The sequence below is a fragment of the Sceloporus occidentalis genome, unplaced genomic scaffold, assembly GCF_023333645.1.
Source record: "Sceloporus occidentalis isolate IW3139 unplaced genomic scaffold, rSceOcc1.0.p SCAF_10, whole genome shotgun sequence".
NCBI classification, from domain to species: Eukaryota; Metazoa; Chordata; class Lepidosauria; order Squamata; family Phrynosomatidae; genus Sceloporus; species Sceloporus occidentalis.
The window spans coordinates 27,463,934-27,483,563 of record NW_028316990.1 but is presented as its reverse complement, the minus strand read 5'-3'; the positions used below and the strand labels follow the sequence as shown (position 1 = coordinate 27,483,563).

General features: G+C 44.7%; 2 protein-coding genes across 5 annotated transcripts in view; one reads left to right on the top strand and one right to left on the bottom strand.

The window, feature by feature from the left end:
• The window catches only part of ABCC6 (ATP binding cassette subfamily C member 6), a 66,377-nt gene extending 63,773 nt beyond the window's left edge, over positions 1 to 2,604 (bottom strand). For 2 of the 4 annotated variants that reach the window (XM_089476791.1, XM_089476793.1), the window contains exon 1: positions 2,045 to 2,599. In XM_089476791.1, coding sequence (XP_089332917.1) covers positions 2,045 to 2,368 — 324 coding nt within the window. In that variant the 5' untranslated portion in view covers positions 2,369 to 2,599. Of the gene's footprint in view, positions 1 to 2,044 lie in introns of all 4 variants that reach the window. The other 2 variants (XM_089476794.1, XM_089476792.1) reach the window with 2 other exon arrangements.
• A 236-nt stretch (positions 2,605 to 2,840) lies between these two features.
• The window catches only part of LOC149306257 (BOS complex subunit NOMO1-like), a 42,560-nt gene continuing 25,770 nt past the window's right edge, over positions 2,841 to 19,630 (top strand). Inside the window, exons 1-11 of the mRNA XM_089476796.1 lie at positions 2,841 to 3,019; positions 4,360 to 4,449; positions 4,668 to 4,713; positions 7,999 to 8,099; positions 9,205 to 9,311; positions 12,435 to 12,507; positions 13,457 to 13,609; positions 15,062 to 15,199; positions 16,050 to 16,139; positions 16,837 to 16,942; positions 18,347 to 18,497. Of these exons, the coding sequence (XP_089332922.1) occupies positions 2,852 to 3,019; positions 4,360 to 4,449; positions 4,668 to 4,713; positions 7,999 to 8,099; positions 9,205 to 9,311; positions 12,435 to 12,507; positions 13,457 to 13,609; positions 15,062 to 15,199; positions 16,050 to 16,139; positions 16,837 to 16,942; positions 18,347 to 18,497 (1,223 nt within the window). The 5' untranslated portion in view covers positions 2,841 to 2,851. The remainder of the gene's footprint in view (positions 3,020 to 4,359; positions 4,450 to 4,667; positions 4,714 to 7,998; positions 8,100 to 9,204; positions 9,312 to 12,434; positions 12,508 to 13,456; positions 13,610 to 15,061; positions 15,200 to 16,049; positions 16,140 to 16,836; positions 16,943 to 18,346; positions 18,498 to 19,630) is intronic.

Sequence of the window (19,630 nt, the reverse complement as noted above, 5' to 3'; positions counted from 1 at the left end):
CTCCCTTGCTTTGACAGCGATAGTGTGATGATGATGATGATGATGATAATATAAGTTAGCTTGAGAGGCATGCAGGCACTGTTTCTTAAGCCGAGAGAGTGTGTTTTGGGTGCTTTTAATGCTAACAAGTCTCCCTTGTTTTGACAGTGATAGTGTGGTGGTGGTGATGATGATGATATGAGTCAGCTTGAGAGGCATGCACGCACTGTTTCTGAAGCCAAGAGAGTGTGACTTTTCAAAGTGCCTTTTCTGTGTGTTTTTGGTTCTTTAATGGTGATATTGATATCAGCAAGCCTCTGAGGCAAGGCCAATGTAAATTGCTGTGATTTTTACAAACTCATGCGCAGTGAAGAAAAACCAAAGTCCCTTGACCAAGTAGACCCTTTTGAGAAGTACACTTGGTGCAAGAACGGTGAAACCACCTTGACACGTTCAATATGCATAGCCATGTGAACCCATGTTCAGTGTGAAACCCAAAGAGTTTGGTTATGTAATAAGCCTCTGAAATATGCAAGAGGCCATCTTAAGTAAAGCCATGTTCAATGCCCAAATGTGCTGTTTGGAATGGAGGGAGGGAGGTTGGCCAGAAAGGAAAGTACATTGCTACCATCTGTCTAGGAATAATGCCCAAATGTCCTCCATTTTGATCATGCCTAAGAAACATGCATTTCTATTAACATTTTTTAAAAATCATCAAATGTTTTTGCATGTCCTCCATTTAAAAAAAGTTGTCCTACATTTGAAAATGTTGTCCTACATTATTTAATTATTTATTTTTTGGCTCCCCCCCCCCCCCGGTTGTCTGGGGGACACCAACCCGGCACCTGGCTCAAAAAGGTTGCCTACCCCTGCTGAAGAGGGACAGAAAAAGAGGACAGAAAAAGGCTTCCACCAGGAAAGTCTCTTTGTCCATCCAGCCCAGGATTGTCTATTCTGACTGGCAGCACTTCTCCCAGCCTTTCGAATTTCTGCTATTGCCCCAGGAGTACATTGCAACTCTCACAATCCCCTAGTATTGCTGAGGATCCTTAGGACTGATGTCCAAAATATATGCAGGGCCAAAGTTTATGGCTAGAGTGAGAGAGATCAGTTGTTGTGTGCCTTATGGACGTATGGCAACCCTAAGGCAAACCTATCACTGGGTTTTCCTGGCAAGTTGGCTCAGAGGAAGTTTGCCACTGCCATTCTCTGAGGCTGAGAGAGTGTAACTGGCCCAAGGGTACCCAGTGGGTTTCATGGTCAAGGTGGGAAGCAAACTCTAGTCCCCAGAGTCGTAATCCAACACTCAAACCACTCAAATCAGCAGGGAAGTTTAAATCCCTTGGCGGTCTTTGCCTTCTTGTGCCCGTTTTCCATTTCAGAATGGATTTAATGGCAGCAACAAGCACATTGCAGAAGTAAATACGTTTGGTACCACTTTAACTGTCAGGACTCCTTCCTGTGGAATCCTGGGATTTGCAGTTTGGTGAGAGTTCCTGCATGGCAGAAGAAGGGGGTTGGACTGGATCAGGGCCCTTCTTGTGGTCTTTTCCAGCTCTACAATTCGATGAGTCTACTCTAAGAAGGACAGCGTCTCCTTCCTTAGAGGTCTTTAAACAGAGGCTGGATGGCCATATCATGTCAATAGGGATGCTTTGACTGAGAGTTCCTGCATGGCAGAATGGGGATGGACTGGATCAGGGCCCTTCTTGGGGTACCTTCCAATATGATTCTATGAGTCTACTCTAAGAAGGACAGCGTCTCCTTCCTTAGAGGGCTTTAAACAGAGGCTGGATGGCCATATCATGTCAATAGGGATGCTATGACTGAGAGTTCCTGCATGGCAGAAGAAGAATGGGGTTGGACAGGAAGGCCCTTTTTTGGGGTCTCTCTTTCAACTCTAGGTTTCTATGAAGCCCCAGTCCCCTCAGCCAACATCTAGGAATCCTGGGCCCACAACAAACTCCAACTCCCAGAATTCCATAGCCTTGAGCCAAGGGGGGCATTTAAAGTGGGCTCAACTGGGGCTATATGACAGTGTGGATGCCGCCTCTGAGGCACTCACCCACAAAGCAGCGGACTCCTTTCCCCTGTTAGCAGCACACAGCCAGCTTCCTCCTCCTCCTTCCTTCATGGCGCCTTTCCCCGCCAGGACACCCGTTGTTGTTGTTGTTGCTGCTGCTGCTGCCCCCTTTACGCCAGATTCTGCGACGCTCCTGTAGTAGCAAAGTCCAGTTGGATCCTGGCACAAGACTGTTATGAAACAGCTAAGCAAACTAAAGTGGTGAATAATTGTCCTAAACAACTGCAAAGGAGGCAAAGGGTTAAGCAACGGGTTGTGTACCTGCTCACTTTTGTGTGTTATGTTTAGGAAGCAGAAGGTGCACATTGTTTTTCCCAGTGTGAGGAAAACATTGATATGTTATCAGGACTGATGGAGAAAACCATAGAATCCCATGCAGTCCAGCCTCTTGCCATGCAGGAACTCACAACCAAAACATCCCTGACCCTCCAGCCTCTGCTGAAAGACTCCCAAAGGAGGAGACTTCCACTGTCTTTCTAATGCTGAGGTGGAACCTCTTTTCCTGTACTTTGAAGCCATTGCTCTGTGTTTGTGCCCCTTTCTCTGGGGCAGCAGAAAAAAGCTTCCTCCAAGAACATCCTTTCAAGTGATGTAAACAAGGCTATCATCAATCATATCACTTCTTAACTAGGACGCCTCGCCTCCCAGCCGCCAGGGGGCAGCCAAGGGCTTGCGCGCGTGGGGCCAGCCTCTGCTTCCGGGTGGCCTCTCTCTCTCTCTCTCTCTCTCTCTCTCTCTCTCTCTCTCTCTCCCTGCGCATGCGCCCTGTCTTCCTGACTCAGGGCCGGGATGACGGGGCGCGGGAGGGCGCTTTCGCCTTCGCCGCTGCTGGGCCTGTTCTTCTGGTGGGGGCTGTGGGGCGCCCCCTGGGCCTCCGTGCGGGGCTCCGAGGACATCGTGGTCGGCTGCGGGGGCTTCGTCAAGTCCGACGTGGAGATCAACTACTCCCTGATCGAGGTGGGCGGGCCTCTGGGGGAGCAGGGTTCGAATCCTGCCTCAAGCCATGGGAACCCATCTTGGGCCAGCCACACTCTCTCAGCCTCTGAAGGAACCTGGCAAGGGTCTGCTGCCTCTGCGCTGCAGGGATAATAGCCCAGCTTGGCACCGCTTTAACTGCCATGGCTCAGCCCTGTGGAATTCTGGGAAGTTGGACAACCACCCAGTCAGGGCTGTTCGACAGTGGGAGTGGAGTGGAGTGGAGTCTCCTTCCTTGGAGGTCTTTAAGCAGAGGCTGGATGGCCATATCATGTCAGTGGGGATGCTTTGAGTGAGAGTTCCTGCGTGGCAGAAGAAGGGGGCTGGACTGGATCAGGGCCCTTCTTGGGAGTCCATTCCAACTGTAGGATTCTATGGAAATCTAAAACCTGATTGGCAAGTGAGCACAACAGGGAGGAATGGTGCAAGGTGGAATGTGCATCCACCCTGCAGAAATAAAGACATTTGACCCCCCCCCCATTTTAACTGCTAAGACTCAATCTTGGGATTTATAGTTTGGGGAGGCACCCACGCTTCTTTGGAGTGTGCTGGAGTCTCCTTCTTTGGAGGTCTTTAAGCAGAGGCTGGATGGCCCTCTGGCAATGGGGATGCTTTGGTTGAGAGTTCCTGCATGGCAGAAGAAGGGGGCTGGACTGGTTCAGGGCCCTTCTTGGGGTCTCTTCCAACTCTATGATTCTACCTAGAGCCAGCCCTGTGGAGTCTTCTTCTTTGGAGCTCTTTGAACAGAGGCCCTCTGTCAATGGGGATGCTTTGAGTGAGAGTTCCTGCATGGCAGAAGAAGGGGGCTGGACTGGATTGGGGCCCTTCTGATTCTATGATTGTTCTTGAAGGTCCTGTGTTTCATGGTTCTTGTCGCTCCTTTGCGGCCACCCTGTTTAAAGCAAGGGGCTTTATCAAGGTCTGGACTAGTGGAAGTGAGGCAGAGCAGGTGGAAGCACTAGATGCCATGGCCCAAACCCAGTGGCTTGTCCCAGGTAGAAGAGAGCCCCTTTAAAGGTCAGTGGATACGACATGAGTTTTGACTTAACAAATCCCCATTGATTTGATGGGTCTAGCCCACCCTGGACTTTAGATTTCATCTAATGCGTTCTTCCATTTCCAGAGGAAGAAATTAAAATTTGGAGGAGGCTTTGGACCGCAACTCCCACAATCTCTACCCAGTGCCCCTTCTGGCTGGGCCTTATGGGAATTGTAGTCCAAACATCTGGCAGACGCAAGGTTTCTTACTTACTAAGTAATGCCAAGCAACATCACAATTTCTGCAGAATTACCCTATTCCCCCCCCTTCCTTTCATTGATAGATTAAATTATACACGAAGCATGGGACCTTGAAATACCAAACGGACTGTGCTCCGAATAATGGTTACTTCATGATTCCTCTGTATGATAAGGTGAGTGGCAATGCAATATCTGAACTAAGCGGTGCAATGCATCTTCGTGTTCTGAATTTCCCCCAGTGTTGTTTATTGTTATTGGTAGGTTCATGGATGGAGGGAGAGAACAAAATACCTCGATGTATTGCATGAGTTATTAAGTAAAATAATAACTTTCAAAGAGATTTTATTTTAACAATTGTAACTATAACAATTGTTTATGGTTTCTTTTTTAGGGGGATTTTGTTCTTAAAATTGAGCCTCCCCTAGGGTGGAGTTTTGGTAAGTATCTATTTTTATACTGTGACTCCATCTGTTTTATGGTGAGGTTCTTAGTCTGCAGATCGATTTGAACATAATGCTAATGTAGAGATTGATAAAATTGACTTTTTCAGAACATGACTGCCAGAAACCTGACACCATTATGACTATTAAACCCAATGGGGCTTACCTCTGAGTAGACAGGATAGGATTGCACTATAACAACTGGGCCTGAACAGACAGGCCAAAATAAAGCTGCTTCGAGTCACTTTGGAGGTATGCTGTTTAAATGACACGCACATCTTAAGAGGCCAGAAGCTGCGCCAAAGCTGCGCACCAGTCCTTAGAACAGGGGTCGGCAACCTCCAGCCCGCAGGCGGGATGCTGCCCGCGGAGGCCTTTCAGCCGGCCCCTGCACACTCCTGCTGCTGCCGCCGCCGCCGCCGCCGCCAATTGCAGCTTTTCACCGCTCCGGGCACCGCCATTTTATTTCTCAAAATAGAGGCGAAGTCTCGCGCGACCTTTCCTGTGGTGCCAGCGAAGAGGAGGAGGCCAGCAAAGAGGAGGAGGCTTCCAGCGCTGGTGGCCCCCACCGGCTTTTTTGCCGGAGGAGGCCTCCAGCACTGGCGGCCCCCGCTGGCTTTTTTGCCAGCCTCTGACGGGGCCTGGGGCCCCGTCAGGGGCTGGCAAAGAGGGGGAGGCCTCCAGCGCTGGCAGTCCCCACCAGCTCTTTCCTGGCCTCTGACAGGGCCTAGGGCCCTGTCAGGGGCCGGCAAAGAGGAGGAGGCCTGGCCCCCGGAGGGTGGAAGCTCTGCCCCTGGCATGCGGCTCCTCCCCTGTGTCAGAATCCACCTTCAGTCAGTCATTCAGGGTATATTCTGCCATGAGGTTTGTAGAGATAGATATAGATAGATAGATAGATAGATAGGGAGATAGATAGATAAACTGCAGAGTGAGGGTCAGGGAATAGGTTCTCACCCACAAATAGGGAAGATATAGATACACATATAGAGAGAGGAAGTGGAGATATAGATAGACAGTCACTTTGAGAATAGGGGGGCTGCCACCATGAGGAATGGGCCGGATGGTCACGTATTGCATGGCAGTTAGGCAGTTTTATGAGGGGTTGTTGGGAAACTAATACCAAAGGTGCATACAGTCTTAGATCTCTACTTGGTAGAGGAACTAGGAACCAAATGGCCAAAAAAAACCCCTTCTTTCCCCCCTTCAGAACAAAAGGAGAAATTCTACATCAAAGGCTGAACCGAAGGGAACCAACTCAAAGGGAGGGGTCTGGGGAATTCTAAGGTTCTGTCTCTATTTAGAGTTCTTCAGATTCAACAAAGACGTGGCCAGGAATACTTCTACTTAGTCCTTACAATAAACTTTCTGATCTACCTGAAGTTTGTCGTGGATTTTTGGTCAGAGTAATCCCAAGTCTCACACCCTGGAGGGTGGAAGCTCCACCCCAGCACACGGCCCCGCCCCCGGAGGGTGGAAGCTCCACCCCCCTCTTCGGTCCCCCAGTTGTCTGAGGGACAGCAACCTGGCCCCCGGCTCAAAAAGGTTGCCTACCCCTGCCTTAGAACATGGCTTTGGCGCCGCTTCCACCCTCTTTGGACGCATGCAACATTTAAACAGCATACCTCCAAAGTGACCCGAAGCAGCTTTATTTTGGCCAGTCTGTTTGGGCCCAATTGTAAGAAAAACGAGATTACTTTTTTAACCGGTCTCCTCATGTTTATATGCTATTACCGCAAAAGCTGTTATGACTGCAATCCTCTATTGTACCTGGCGATAAACTCCAACAAGCATGGCATACCATGCAACTGCAGACAAGTCTACATAGGGACCACCAAATGCAGTGTGCAAACAAGAATCAAGGAACACGAGAGACATTGCAGACTGGGTCAGCCAGAAAAATCAGCAGTAGCAGAACATGCCACAAACCATCTTGGGCATAAAATACTGTTTGAAAACACTGAAATTCTGGACCGTGCCAACCACTACCATGTCAGGATACCCAGGGAAGCCATTGAAATCCACAAACATCTGGATAATTTCAACAGGAAAGAAGAAACCCTTAAAGTAAACAAGGTTTGGTTACCAGTCCTGAAAGACAGTAAGATAAAGACTCAACAAATGCAAATAAGAAATCTCCCAGCAGACAATGAGCACTATCAAGCAGACATTAATCCTCTTGTGCAGACCCTCACACCCTGAGACCTGCCATTAGCAACGAACAATATACTTGCAAATCACTCCTGACTTTCCAGGTCACACAGTATATATACTCAAGTCCTTTCCAGGCAAACATTCTCTGAAGATGATAGCCACAGATGCTGGCGAAACGTCAGGAAGAAACTCTTCTAGAACATGGCCACATAGCCCGAAAAACCCACAAAAAACGATGGATGCTGGCCATGAAAGTCTTCAACCTCACATGGCAGACTTTATTTATAAGTGCACATGTATCCAGTGAAACTACAAGTGTCCACAGAGGTTCTGTTTCGTATACACAGGCTTGCTTGCAGTAGTACGGTTTTTGGACATTTCGAAGCTATGAAGAAACATTTTTCCCATTTTTTTTCAGGAAAAAAACAAATTGGGTGGAAAAAAATTAAAAATATGGCTTTACAAATTAAAAATCATTGTTACTTTCAGAATTTAAATTTTATATGCATAATGAAATAAATAGACAGTTTTGTTTGACAAAAGTATCATGTCTACTATATTAAAAGTATAGATCAGTTATATAGTGGTTACAAATTTAATTTTTAATTTTTTAATTATTTTGGAACAAATGGAGCTACAAGAGCCCAAAGTGTATGGAACCTATTTGGTTTCGCTACTTTATTAGGAGCAGACAACCCTGCCCTCCACAAAGAGACCATCAGCATCAGTAAATAGAGAATGTTATCTTGCCAACATTGGTCTTCCATAGTCTCTAAGAGGCATAAAGTATTAATTCCTGTAAGAAGAACTGAGAAAAGGATAGTAAGACCAGGAATTGCAATGATTATATGCTGTAAATTGTCTTAGATAAAAACTGTTCTGTTACATAGCTTAAAAAAATACATTTGGGGATTACAGAAGAACACCTTATCTTAAACATTTTATTCATATCATACAAGGAAATTGGGGGTTATTTCCATTTTTTCAGGACAAAATGATTTTGGGGGAGCTTCCCACTAATTTCCTGTTTTTCCCTCCAGACCAAGTTCTCAAAATCTTGTTAAGAAAAATGATAATGCTACTTTTTTCCTCTCTTTTATTACTTTATTCCCCACCCACCCCCACTCCTAGATCCAACAAGTGTAGACATCCATGTGGATGGCATCAATGACATTTGCACTAAAGGGGGTGACATCAACTTCATGTTTACAGGCTTTTCAGTAAATGGAAAGGTAAGGCTTGATGGTGTGACTGAATGGATTGGGCCTTAAGATTGGTCAGCTTCAGGGGAACACAATGTCAAACTTCCTCTGAACAAATCTTGCCAGGAAAACCCCTTAGGGCAGTGCTTCTCAATTATTTTCTGTCATGCCCCCCCTAGGAAGAAGAAAACATTTTGCGCCCCCCACGCAACTGTAAATAGTATGATTTGTTTATAAAATTGTTATAAGTATACCTCTGCATAACAGAGCCTCGCGCCCCCCTTTACGGAGCCTCGCGCCCCCCCTGGGGGCCCCGCCCCACTATTTGAGAAAGGCTGCCTTAGGGTCACCATAAATGAGAAACAACTTGAAGGCACTGAACAACAAATCCAGTAATACTACATCTGTTGAAATGGATGATGTATATAGCAAACTCTTTAAGAAGTCTAGTTTAGTGAGTGTCTTTTGGCTGGGACTTTATTTATTTATTTATTTATTTACGGTATTTATATCCAGCCTTCAGCCCTAAAGGCTCTCAGAGCGGCTTACAGTTATTATTATTTTTAATAAGATGGTTCCCAGCCCACAGGCTTACAATCTAAAAAGACATGACACAAAAGGAGAGGGGGATGGTGGAGGGGAAGGGGATCAGGTCCAACAGTTCTTCTCTCCCTCTGAGGCCTGGACCAAGGCAGATGGACTGGAGGGAGGGCTCTTCTTCTATGATACTGATTCTAAAAGCCAGTGGGGTTTATGGTTGAGCTGGGACTTGAATCCTGTTCTCAGAGTTGTAGTCCAACACTCAAACCACTATGCCACAGCTGTATAATGTACTGTGTAATTTAGACCATTATAATCATCAAAACAATAAGAGTTTTGTTTTTGTTTTTTAAATTAGACTAAGCCCATGGTTATTATCTTAAATTCAAACTTTGTCAGACTGTTTTTATTACAGTGTCAGTGGACTTCATTTTTCTGTTTATTTAGTGTATCTGAATCACTTCAGGATGGCTTTAGCCCAGAGAGATGATGCAGAAATACTAGTAATTAAAACAAATACAAAGGGAAGTAGTGATGAATTGAACTACCTTTTTTGGTTTCTTGCAAGCTGAACCCTAATGATAACTTTTTTCAGGTTCTCAGCAAAGGTCAGACACTGGGTCCTGCTGGAATTTTAGTTGCACTGAGGAATCCTGGTTCAGAGGTAAACATCCAAGCCACAATCACTCAACCTGGAGGAAAGTAAGTTTAACTTGTGTTCAGACAACTTGTGTGTGGAGAGAATACACCTGATGGCACTGCATATCCTGCGCAAAATTTTGTCCGTTACCTGTTTAAATTTATTGTTACAGTTGCCCATTCAAATGATGGTTTCAAGGTTCATGAACCATAGATTGTCAAACTGGCAATGAATATCAGAACAAAGCGCTCCTCACTCACATCCTCCTGTTGCATGTCAGCTTCAGCATGAAGCTTTTGTCCTGTATTAAGACAGAATTCTTATTAACATTTGAGCCTAGGTTGATGTCAGTTTCATAAACCAAGAAAGTAAGCCAGAAACGATGGAAGAAGAAGAGAAAACATGATTTGGCCCATTTGATCATTTGGTTCGTTCATAGCTTTATAAGCCAGAAGCCATCAGTTACCTTCTGCATCATGACCATGCATATCAAAACAGCTACCTAAATAAATCCTCATATTTCAAGGTATGACCATGGACTGCTAAAAAGACAAATAAATGAATCCTAGGACCAATCAGACCTAAAGTCTCCCTAAAAACCAAGATGACTAAACCGAAATCCAAAACACAGCAGAAATAATCCAGTTTGAGACTACTTTAACAGCCCTGGCTCAATGCTAGGGAATTTTGGGAACTGTAGCTATGTGAGACATTTATGCATCATCTGTCAGAGAGCTCTGGTACTACAATGAACCACAGTTGCCAAAATTCCCTAGCACTGATCCAGAGCAGTTAATGTGGTTTCAGGCTGGATTATTTCTGCAATGTGTTTTGGACCCAAGACTGTCACTCTTTGGGACACACTGCTAGATGACGTGACTCACATGAAAAGGCAATAATATTTGATAAGATAGACAGTGGTAGGAAAAGGAAAAGACCATATTACAAGTGCATAGACCAGGGGTCGGCAACCTCCGGCCCGCGGGCCGGATGCGGCCCGCAGAGGCCTTTCAGCCACCCCCTGGCTGCTCCTGCCGCCGCCAACGGTTGCGGCTTTTCGCCGCTCTGGGTGCCGCCATTTTGGGCAAAAATGGCGGCAAAGTCTCGCGAGACCTCAGGGAAGGTCGCGTGAGATTTCACCACCATTTTTTTGCCCAAAATGGCGGCGCCCAGGGCTCCGACGGCGGCAGCGGGCCTCTGGGAGGCACGTTGCCATCGCAGGGGCCCTCCAGGAGGGCTCAGACGGCGGCAGCGGGCCCCTGGGAGGCCAGTTGCCGTCGTAGGGGCCCTCCAGGAGGGCTCCGGTGGCGGCAGCGGGCCCCTGGGAGGCCTGTTGCCATCGCTGGGGCCCTTCAGGAGGGCTCTGGCGGCGGCAGCGGGCCCCTGGGAGGCCAGTTGCTGTCGCTGGGGCCCTCCAGGAGGGCTCCGGCGGCGGCAGTGGGCCTCCCAGAGGTCCGTTGCCTTCGCTGGGGTCCTCCAGGAGGGCTTCAGCGGCGGCAGCAGGCTACTGGGAGGCCCGTTGCCTCCGCTGGGGCCCTCCAGGAGGGCCCCTGCGACAGCAGCGGGCCTCCCAGAGGCCCATTGCCTTCGCTGGAGTCCTCCAGGAGTGCTCTGGCGGCAGCAGTGGGCCTCTGGCATCAGGGGCCGGCAAAGAGGGGGAGGCCTCCAGCGCTAGCAGTCCCCGCCGGCTCTTTCCTGGCCTCTGACAGGGCCTGGGGCCCCGTCAAGGGCCAGCAAAGAGGAGGTTGCCTGGCCCCAGGGGGTGGAAGCTCCGCCCCTGGGGTGGAAGCTCCGCCCTTGAGGGTGGGAGCTCCGCCCCTGGAGGGTGGAGGCTCCACCCCCGGCACACGGCCCCGCCCCCAGGGGTGGAAGCTCCACCCCCCAGCTTCGCCCCCCCCCCCCCCCAGTTGTCTGAGGGACAACAACCCAGCCCCCGGCTCAAAAAGGTTGCCTACCCCTGGCATAGACACAAGGAATCCACAGCCCTGAGTCTGCAAGACCTTAGCAGCCCTGTTGATGACAGCATGTTTTAGTCTTGGTCACAAACCAAAATCCATTTAAGACAATAAAGTTTAGGAAAATGAGCAAAAAAGCAAGGGAAAGAGGAATGGACAAAAGTGGCGAAAATATCCCCAGATTTGTCTGAAAGTTATATTTCCTTCATATCTTTATGCATGATAGAGAGGGAAGGGCCAGATGCTTCAGCATTGTTCTTTCTGGAGATATGATGGCATTGGGTTGCATCCAGAGTAGCAACTACCGTAGATACACAGCTATAAACCCTCTCAGTCTCAGCAGCTGTTTTGAAGTTCACTAGCTATGAAGGAAGGGTGGGCACTTATTTCAGAAGCTTTCAGAGCAGTATTCCATATCGCCCTGTATATAAATCAACCCAGGAGTCAATTTTGGGGCATAAATTTCTCTACTTATAGTCGAGTATATTCGACATGCATATTGGGAACGACGAACCGAGAATGCTTCTCCAAACACAATTTGGACCTCCCTTTTTTGTAAATATAAAATCCAGTTTTAAAATCAGGGTGATCTCTCTGTATTCCATTCCAGTACTACATTTGTCCCTCTACATTTGCGGCTTTGGCTTTGTGGGTTTGATTATTCACTGATTTTATTAATATGTTCTCTAGGAATATCTAGATCCTCCAGAGAAACTAAATGGCCAACTTCAACCAAAGGTCACACTGAAGGACCTAGAGATTCCTAGAGAGAACACTCCACTAGGCATTAGTAGCTACTCCAGCACAATTCTGTGGTCAATGTCTGGCATATGTTGACCACAGAGTGGCACTGGAGGACCTAGAGATTCCCAGAGAGGTGTTCCCTCAGGTAAAAACATAGTGTTTTTGTTATTTGCATTTTTTTCAAGTTCACAGGGTCCTATGCCCCTAATCCCAGCAAATGTGGAGGGACAAGTGTAATTAAAACAGTATTTTACGAATCCTGACTCAATGTGATTTGATGACTGGTGAACTGCTGATTTTTATTTTATTTTACTACTATTATTATGTTACTATCCCTCTGTTTTGACTACAGTTGCTCTATTGGTTGGGTACTGTGAGAGTTGTAGTCCTGAAAAGGTGCCAAGTTGAGAAATGTTGGTTGAAGGAAATTGTAGAAATAAATAACAAGGGTTCTTCTGTTTCTGACATGATGCCTCTTTTCTTTAGGTATGCCTTTTTTAAAGTACTTCCTGGGGAATATGAAATCTTTGCTTCTCATCCTACATGGATGCTGAAAAAGGTGGGTGGTGCTTAAAAAGGTACTCATTAACATTGACAAAATACTTTAAAAGCAATAGTGCTAATAAAACATTAAAAGAGATGCTTTTGATTTGTAACAAAGATGCTTAATTAACTGGAATTACAGGAACAGGAAAGAAATTGAGTAACTGCTATTGTGAAATAATAATTTAAGTAGTTTTTAAAAATTGCAATATACTGTACTATAATTTTAAGCTATGTTAGCTAAATTTCTGTAAATGAAGGGCCTGAACAGACAGGCCAAAATAAAACTACTTTGGGTCACTTTGGAGATACGCTGTTTAAATGATGCATGTGTCCTAAGAGGCTGGAAGCTGCGCCAAAGCCAAGCTCCAGTCCTAAGGACTGCAGCGCAGCTTCTGGCCTCTTAAGATGTGTGTGTCATTTAAACAGCATACCTCCAAAGTGACCGAAAGCAGCTTTATTTTGGCCTGTCTGTTTGGGCCCTTACTGAACAATACTTTGGCCAATACTTCCCTTTGGCCAAGATCCAGTGGAGTACTCCCAGTATCCCACACTAGTGGAATTGAACCTTTCTTACCTGTCTCCTAACTGCAGTATTTTATGGCAGCACAGACCTGGTTGAGCAGATTTCTTAGCCTTCCAGAGAGGGTCTGTAGAAAGAGTGGAACTTGTCCCTTTTTGCAGAAGCAGCAGGTTCTGGTGGAAGTGCATCACTGGATCCTGACCTTTGGCTTTTAATATGTTCACACACGTAAAGTTGGATCTGAAACAGGTTCATAATTAAGAGGGTCTTAAATCAGTGCACAAGGACTGGGAGTAGCACATGCGGACCAGCAGTGCCTTTCATGCATTTGCTGTAAGTGTGTGAAAAAGCTACCTGAGTCCTACACATCTTTAGTTTTTTGGAGTCCTGTACCACTGGAATATTGTGCTTATATTTTGTCTATATTCTGTCTATATTTTAGACTAGCACAACTGTACGAGTGACCAGTTCCAATGCTTATGCTTCTGGCCCTTTGGTTGTAGCGGGTTACAATGTTTCAGGATCTGTCCGGAGTGATGGAGAGTCCATGAAAGGTGTAATGTTCCTCCTTTTTTCTGCATCGGTGACTAAGGAGGTCAGTAGTCCATCATTACAAGGAATTATATTTTTCTGACATGTGTGAAATTCCTCCTGCTCTCCATTTTTATTGTGCGATTCTGGACATGTTCAAGTGACGTTTAGAGAGCATATAAAGACTTCTCTACAGAAATAGGTAATGGTAGTGTCCTGGGGTGGTGGTAGAACAGGTGGACTGTGCCACTTCAAAATGAAGGTGGGAAAATTGCATTCTTGAATGCTCTCTTAACACCCTCAAGAAGCAAGGCAGCAAACTATATAAAAATGCTGGGAGTTTCATTCCAACAATATACAGAGTACTTAGTGATTTCCGGACACAGTCACTCAAGTGGTTAAGACACTGACTGTTGATTGCAAGATTGGCAGGTTGGCAGTTCGAGGCCCAAGTTCTGCGTAATGGCTTGAGCTCCCATCACTAGTCCCAGCTTCTGTCAACCTAGCAGTTTGAAAGCATGCAAATGTAAGTAGAGAAATAGGTACCACTTTGGTGGGAATGCAAACAGTGTTCTGTGCAGTCATTCTGGCAATATGACCAGAGTATTCTCTGACACTGCTGGGCTCTTCAGATTAGTAATGGAGACAAGCATGCCCCCTACAGTCAGACATGACTTGACAACCTTATCAAAGGGGAATACCTTTACCTTTAAATGATTCCAACTCTCTTCTAAATTCTGGTTTTCAAATCAGCCCTAGAACTAACAGTCCCTGTCTTATAATGATTGTCCTACTTTAACCCACAATCTTGTGAGAGAGGTCAGGCCAAGAGAAAGTGGTTGTTTTGAGATAACCCAAAGAGTTGCAAGGTTCAGGGGTGTGGGAGAATTAGAACTTGGATCTCTCAAAGTCAGTACTCAACTGTACCACACTGGATCTGTGGTAAATGATAAATGGTGTTCCCATTCAGGTTTATCACTCATCCAAGCATTTTGATCAAACACAAATTGGGCCTGAGATCTTTTGTGAACCATGTATTCTTAATATTAACTTGGATCCACAACACACATGGATAGTTCCCATCAGCAGGCTTCCTCCTTTGTTTGGATCAGGCAAAGAATCAGAGACCTGTACCACAAGGACAATGTGTTGCTCTTGGTCCACTTTGCAGTTTCCATCCAATCTGAACTCTGGCTCTTCTGGCTGCTGTCTCCAGTCGCACTCACTGTTGGAGTGCAGATCCCCCTCAGTACTGTTGACTGGAGCTTGGAAGAGTTACTTTGTGGACTGGACCTCTCAAGAGCCCTCCAGCTAGTATGGCTAGTGACCATGTTGACTGGGTGATTCTGGGAGTTAACAAAAGCAACATTTCCATGTTCTGCTGTGGATCTTGAGAAAATTTCCCTCCCTATGATTAAAATGGACAGGGAAGTTCCTCTTGCACGTTCCTTTGCACAGGAGTTGGTGCTGCTCCTGCATAGTGCTCCATTTTTATATTGCTAATCTTTTTATCCAGGATGTTGTGGGCTGCAACACCTCTCCAGTGGAAGGCTTTCCTGAAAGGGATGATTCCCTTGTCTATCTCTGCAATGTCATATCCAAAGAGGATGGCTCCTTTACCTTCCTGTCTTTGCCTAGTGGGAAATACACTGTAGTAAGTAATGAAGAAACTCTTATACCATCATAAATGAGTACAGGTTAAGTCTCTCTCTCTTCTGAAAGCCAAAATGCTCCAAAATCTTCCGGGAGGGTGGTCAGAGGAACGAGTTGATCCTTGCCCCTTGGCAAAACATTACAAAGAATGTACAAGGCAGTTTAATGTCTTGTTGGTGTCAAGGTAGAGGTTTTGCACATGTGGTAGGAGTGTTGAGAGTGCTGAGAGATTAATTGATTTTGAAAAGACACCCTGGCACTTCCCAGTATTTCGAGGTCCTAATTTAGAGATCTCCAATAAAGATTCCAACCCTTAGAAATACTAATTGATTGCTACAAGACATTTCTTTCTTTCTTTCTTTCTTTCTTTCTTTCTTGCAATGCAGAGTCCCCTGTTACTGTTCCAAGCTGGAACGCGTGGTGATTCTGAACATTGTTGCCAGTGCCATTTCTAACAAATATAAATGCACTATGTTCAGCAGTTGGCTATTTTACACAAATCAATATTTTTTAATTTATATATAAGCTTGGGTAAAAACACTGCTTTATCCTGTCACAGATTTAGGAATTGCTTTTAAGCAAGAAGTTCTGGCAGGTAAAGGAATAAAAACACTTGGGATCAACAACAATGGCTTGTGCAAGTAAGGAATCTGTGATGAAAGGGACAAGATGGCTACATGCTTAGCTTTACTTCCCCAAACACAGTGTTCAGGATAATGTCTGCAACAGGAAATCACCTTGCATGATTTTCCAGAGCTTTGAAAATGATATTAGTCTAAAAAATAACTTATCCAAGCTTTGGTTTTTGAGAAGCCTGCTGTAAACCCAGGGGTTCTGGTGTGTACTTCCAGGTACCTTTTTACAGAGGAGAGAGAATTACTTTTGACGTTGCTCCATCTAGACTGGATTTTGCAGTAGAACATGACAGTTTGAAAATTGAGGTAAGTCTCATCTTGTATGTGGTTATATATATTTTATGTGCATTTGTAAGTTGTTTTATAATATGCATGTCTTGCCTTTCCTGAGCTAGTATACGTGGCTCTCCACTTCACCATATAATTCTCACAACAAACCTGGCAGACTGGTTCTCTTGAGAGAATTTATGGAAATATTTAGGAAGCCTGTCTTTGGAGATTGGAAAGGAGACTTTCACTGATGTAATTCAATACCTTTATCAAAAGAGAGAGAGAAAGAAAGAAAGAATATATAAAAATGTGTAAGTCTAGAAATTTTTGCAAAAATATTTACTCAAAAAACCTGTGTTGACCTATCCACGGGTCAATGTAAGTACTGTACTTTAACTCTTATAAAAACAAGACCATCCTTTGATTAAAAGCAAGAGTTTAATCTCTCCCAGAAGCACTGACCCCCTCTACACTCATCCATCCAGCCTTTAGTGTGAGCACAAACAGTTATGCCTGCTGGAATTTTGTAAGTTCTTCAACATTGTTTTCCTTTGCTTCAGCCTTTAGGTCCTTTGTTACATGCCCCTATGTTTTACTCTCTACTTCTCCATCGGTCATATCAAAATCCTGAATTTTGGCCCCAAAACCTGTCCTTTATTTAAAAGTGAGATCGACTTACTGTCGTGTATATGTGGTAATTTTGCTAATTCATCCCTTTTCCTTTCTTTTTTAGCCTGTCTTCCATGTTATGGGCTTCTCAGTTACAGGTAGGGTTCTGAATGGTCCTGAAGGTGAAGGTGTTGCAGATGCTACTGTTATGCTGAACAGCCAAATTAAAGGTAAGTGACTATCGCTTGAGTTCAGCTTCTGTTGAACAAAGAGTTGAAAAGGGGGGATTTGCTCTTTGTTTTCAGTTGAAACAGGTCTAATGGGGGTGGGGGGTGGGGTTTGGCTAGCAGTCGGACATGGTCGATGCATAAAACTTGAGCTGGACAAGATCTCAGTTTTTACCAATTTGGAGTGAATTTCGCCCAACTTTCAAGACATATCTAATGTAAGGAAACATCAGAATGCAAGGAACTAAAAGGTTAGTAGATTAAGCAATTTTGGGTTTCTACTCATCATTTAAAGAGCCAAAAACTCAAATGGAGGACACAGAGATGACACAAGGGAAGGGAGGCAGAGATGAGAGTCCCCTGATATCTGACCCATCATTTTCAGACGTCCTGGAAAGGCTTCATGTAAATTTAATGCAGGACTTACAAAAGGACTGGGTACTTGCCCTTGAGACGGTGAACTCAAAGCTCACTGCCTTGACAGCCCACATTGGAGATACAGAAAATACAGCTAATGCAACTCTTGAACAGGGTCGTTCTCATGAGGCCCGCATACAGGAGTTAGAACAAACAAATGACTATCTCACAAACAAAGTGAAAGATTTGGAGGACAGAAATAGGCGCTTGAATATCAGAATTCACCGGATTCCTGAATGGGAGGAGCATCAGGATATGATTTCATTCCTCCTTATCTTGTTGAATAACACCTGCCCAGGTCTTGAGCTTCTTTCTGGTGATATAGAAAAAGCACATTGGATATTGGCTCTTAAATGGAGACAAGGTACTCCCCCCAAAAAAGCACAAGTACTAAAGAAGCATTTTCTGTCCTCTGTGTGTGATATTTTTTAAAAAGTCAACATGGGGTGGGAGATGAGACATTTATACTTCCCTTTCTTACTCATAAAAGTGCATCCCCTTTGTACCAATTTTAATTTATAATGTCAGTGCAATTGGAGTCTAGTTTGAGTAGGTGTGGCTTCTAATGGTGCCTATTACTGCAGGGACCACAGAAATGCAAGATGAAGCTGAATGTTTTTTTGTCAGTGTAGACAAAATGACAGCATCTTGGAAATGCTTTGCTAACATTGTGGTAGGGCAAGGAGGAAGCTGCCAATTAGATCATCATCAAGACCAGACCAAAATCATCCCTTATATCATAAAATCTGATGTTCTCTCAAAAATTGCTTACTGAGACCCATAGTTGTTGGTAAGAGTTATGATGCTTCCACTGTTTGAATGTATATATGCCCATAATGTTAGCCTTATTGATAAGATGTGCTCTGAATCTCCTTGAAATACTGTTTCAATACAACTTGGAGTTGTTAGTCTTTCTTTGTGTGCTTTGATATGAGCTATGTTCCTGACTTTCACTCAGCTCTTAACTTTTCTTCTCCCTTTCTATTACAGTTACCACAAAGCCAGATGGTTCTTTCCGCCTTGAAAATATAACCACTGGCACATACACCATTCATGCCCAGAAAGAGCATCTCTTCTTTGATACCATTATGGTGAAAATTGCACCAAACACTCCCCAGCTGGCTGACATCATAGCAACAGAGTGAGTGTCCTTTCAGTACCTACAAAAATCCACTAATACCAAATTTAATGAACAGCAGAACAACAACAAAACAAAAAAAACCCATAAGAAACTGCCTTATTCAAAGTTAGAATGTCTGTCCATCTTATATTGACTACTCTGACTTGTAGCAGTCAGGCAGCAGAGCCTAGATCTTGAGCGTTTTTGTCCCCTTCATAACTATTCTAGGGATTATGTCTGAGATCCTAGGTATATGAATTATGTACTCATCTCTCTCTCATGGAATGCTGTCTTATACTAGGTCATACTTTGACTCATTGTGAAAACAGAATGCTGCCTTATTACAGAATGCCTCATTCCCTTCACAGTAGTCATTGCCAGTTTGTGCATGAACCTTTTTGTAGGATGAAAGGCCCTTTGCACTTCTTCCATTGTCCAGTTGGATGCCTGACCATTTAAATATATATGGTAACATCTACCTGTGCTCCCTCCCCAAAGGTTGTATTAAGTTAAGATCTCCTTTGTACTACTACAGGGTGCGCAATGCATGATCTGCTGGGCCTCTTTCCACCAACCTTTTCTTGATAGTTTTTTTTAAATGCCTCCCACACCATTTTGTTGACTTCAACCTTACATCAGGGTTTTTAAAAAAGGCCTCACCTGGGCCTAAAACAGCGATGGCAAGGGGAAGCTCATGATAAAATTGTCCCCACAACTCCTAGAAGGCATAGGAGGCATTTTTAGTTTAAAAATGGGGTGAGACAATGAAGGGGTAAATGATGGAACATATCCAGGGCCCTAGTGTAGTTTATCCAGTCAGTGCAACCTGGCCACCACTATTATGGAGTATGAAAAAACACGGACATATCTCTTAGTGAAATTCCAAATGTGTGTGACAGTTGGTATATAACTGTGGTATATAACTCTTACATAACTGCACCCCTATCCCCCAAGTTAAGAATTTTTGTACTGTAAATAGAATTTTACCATGTTCAGGAGAATACTAAGGGAAAATAGGGGAAAAAATCTGTAGGGATTTTAACATTTTATTTTAAAAAATAAATTTTAATTTAAAATGTTATATCTGTATGAGTCCCACTAACAGCCTGTATGTGTCTGTATGAGTCCCACTAACAGCCTCTTAGCCACAATTT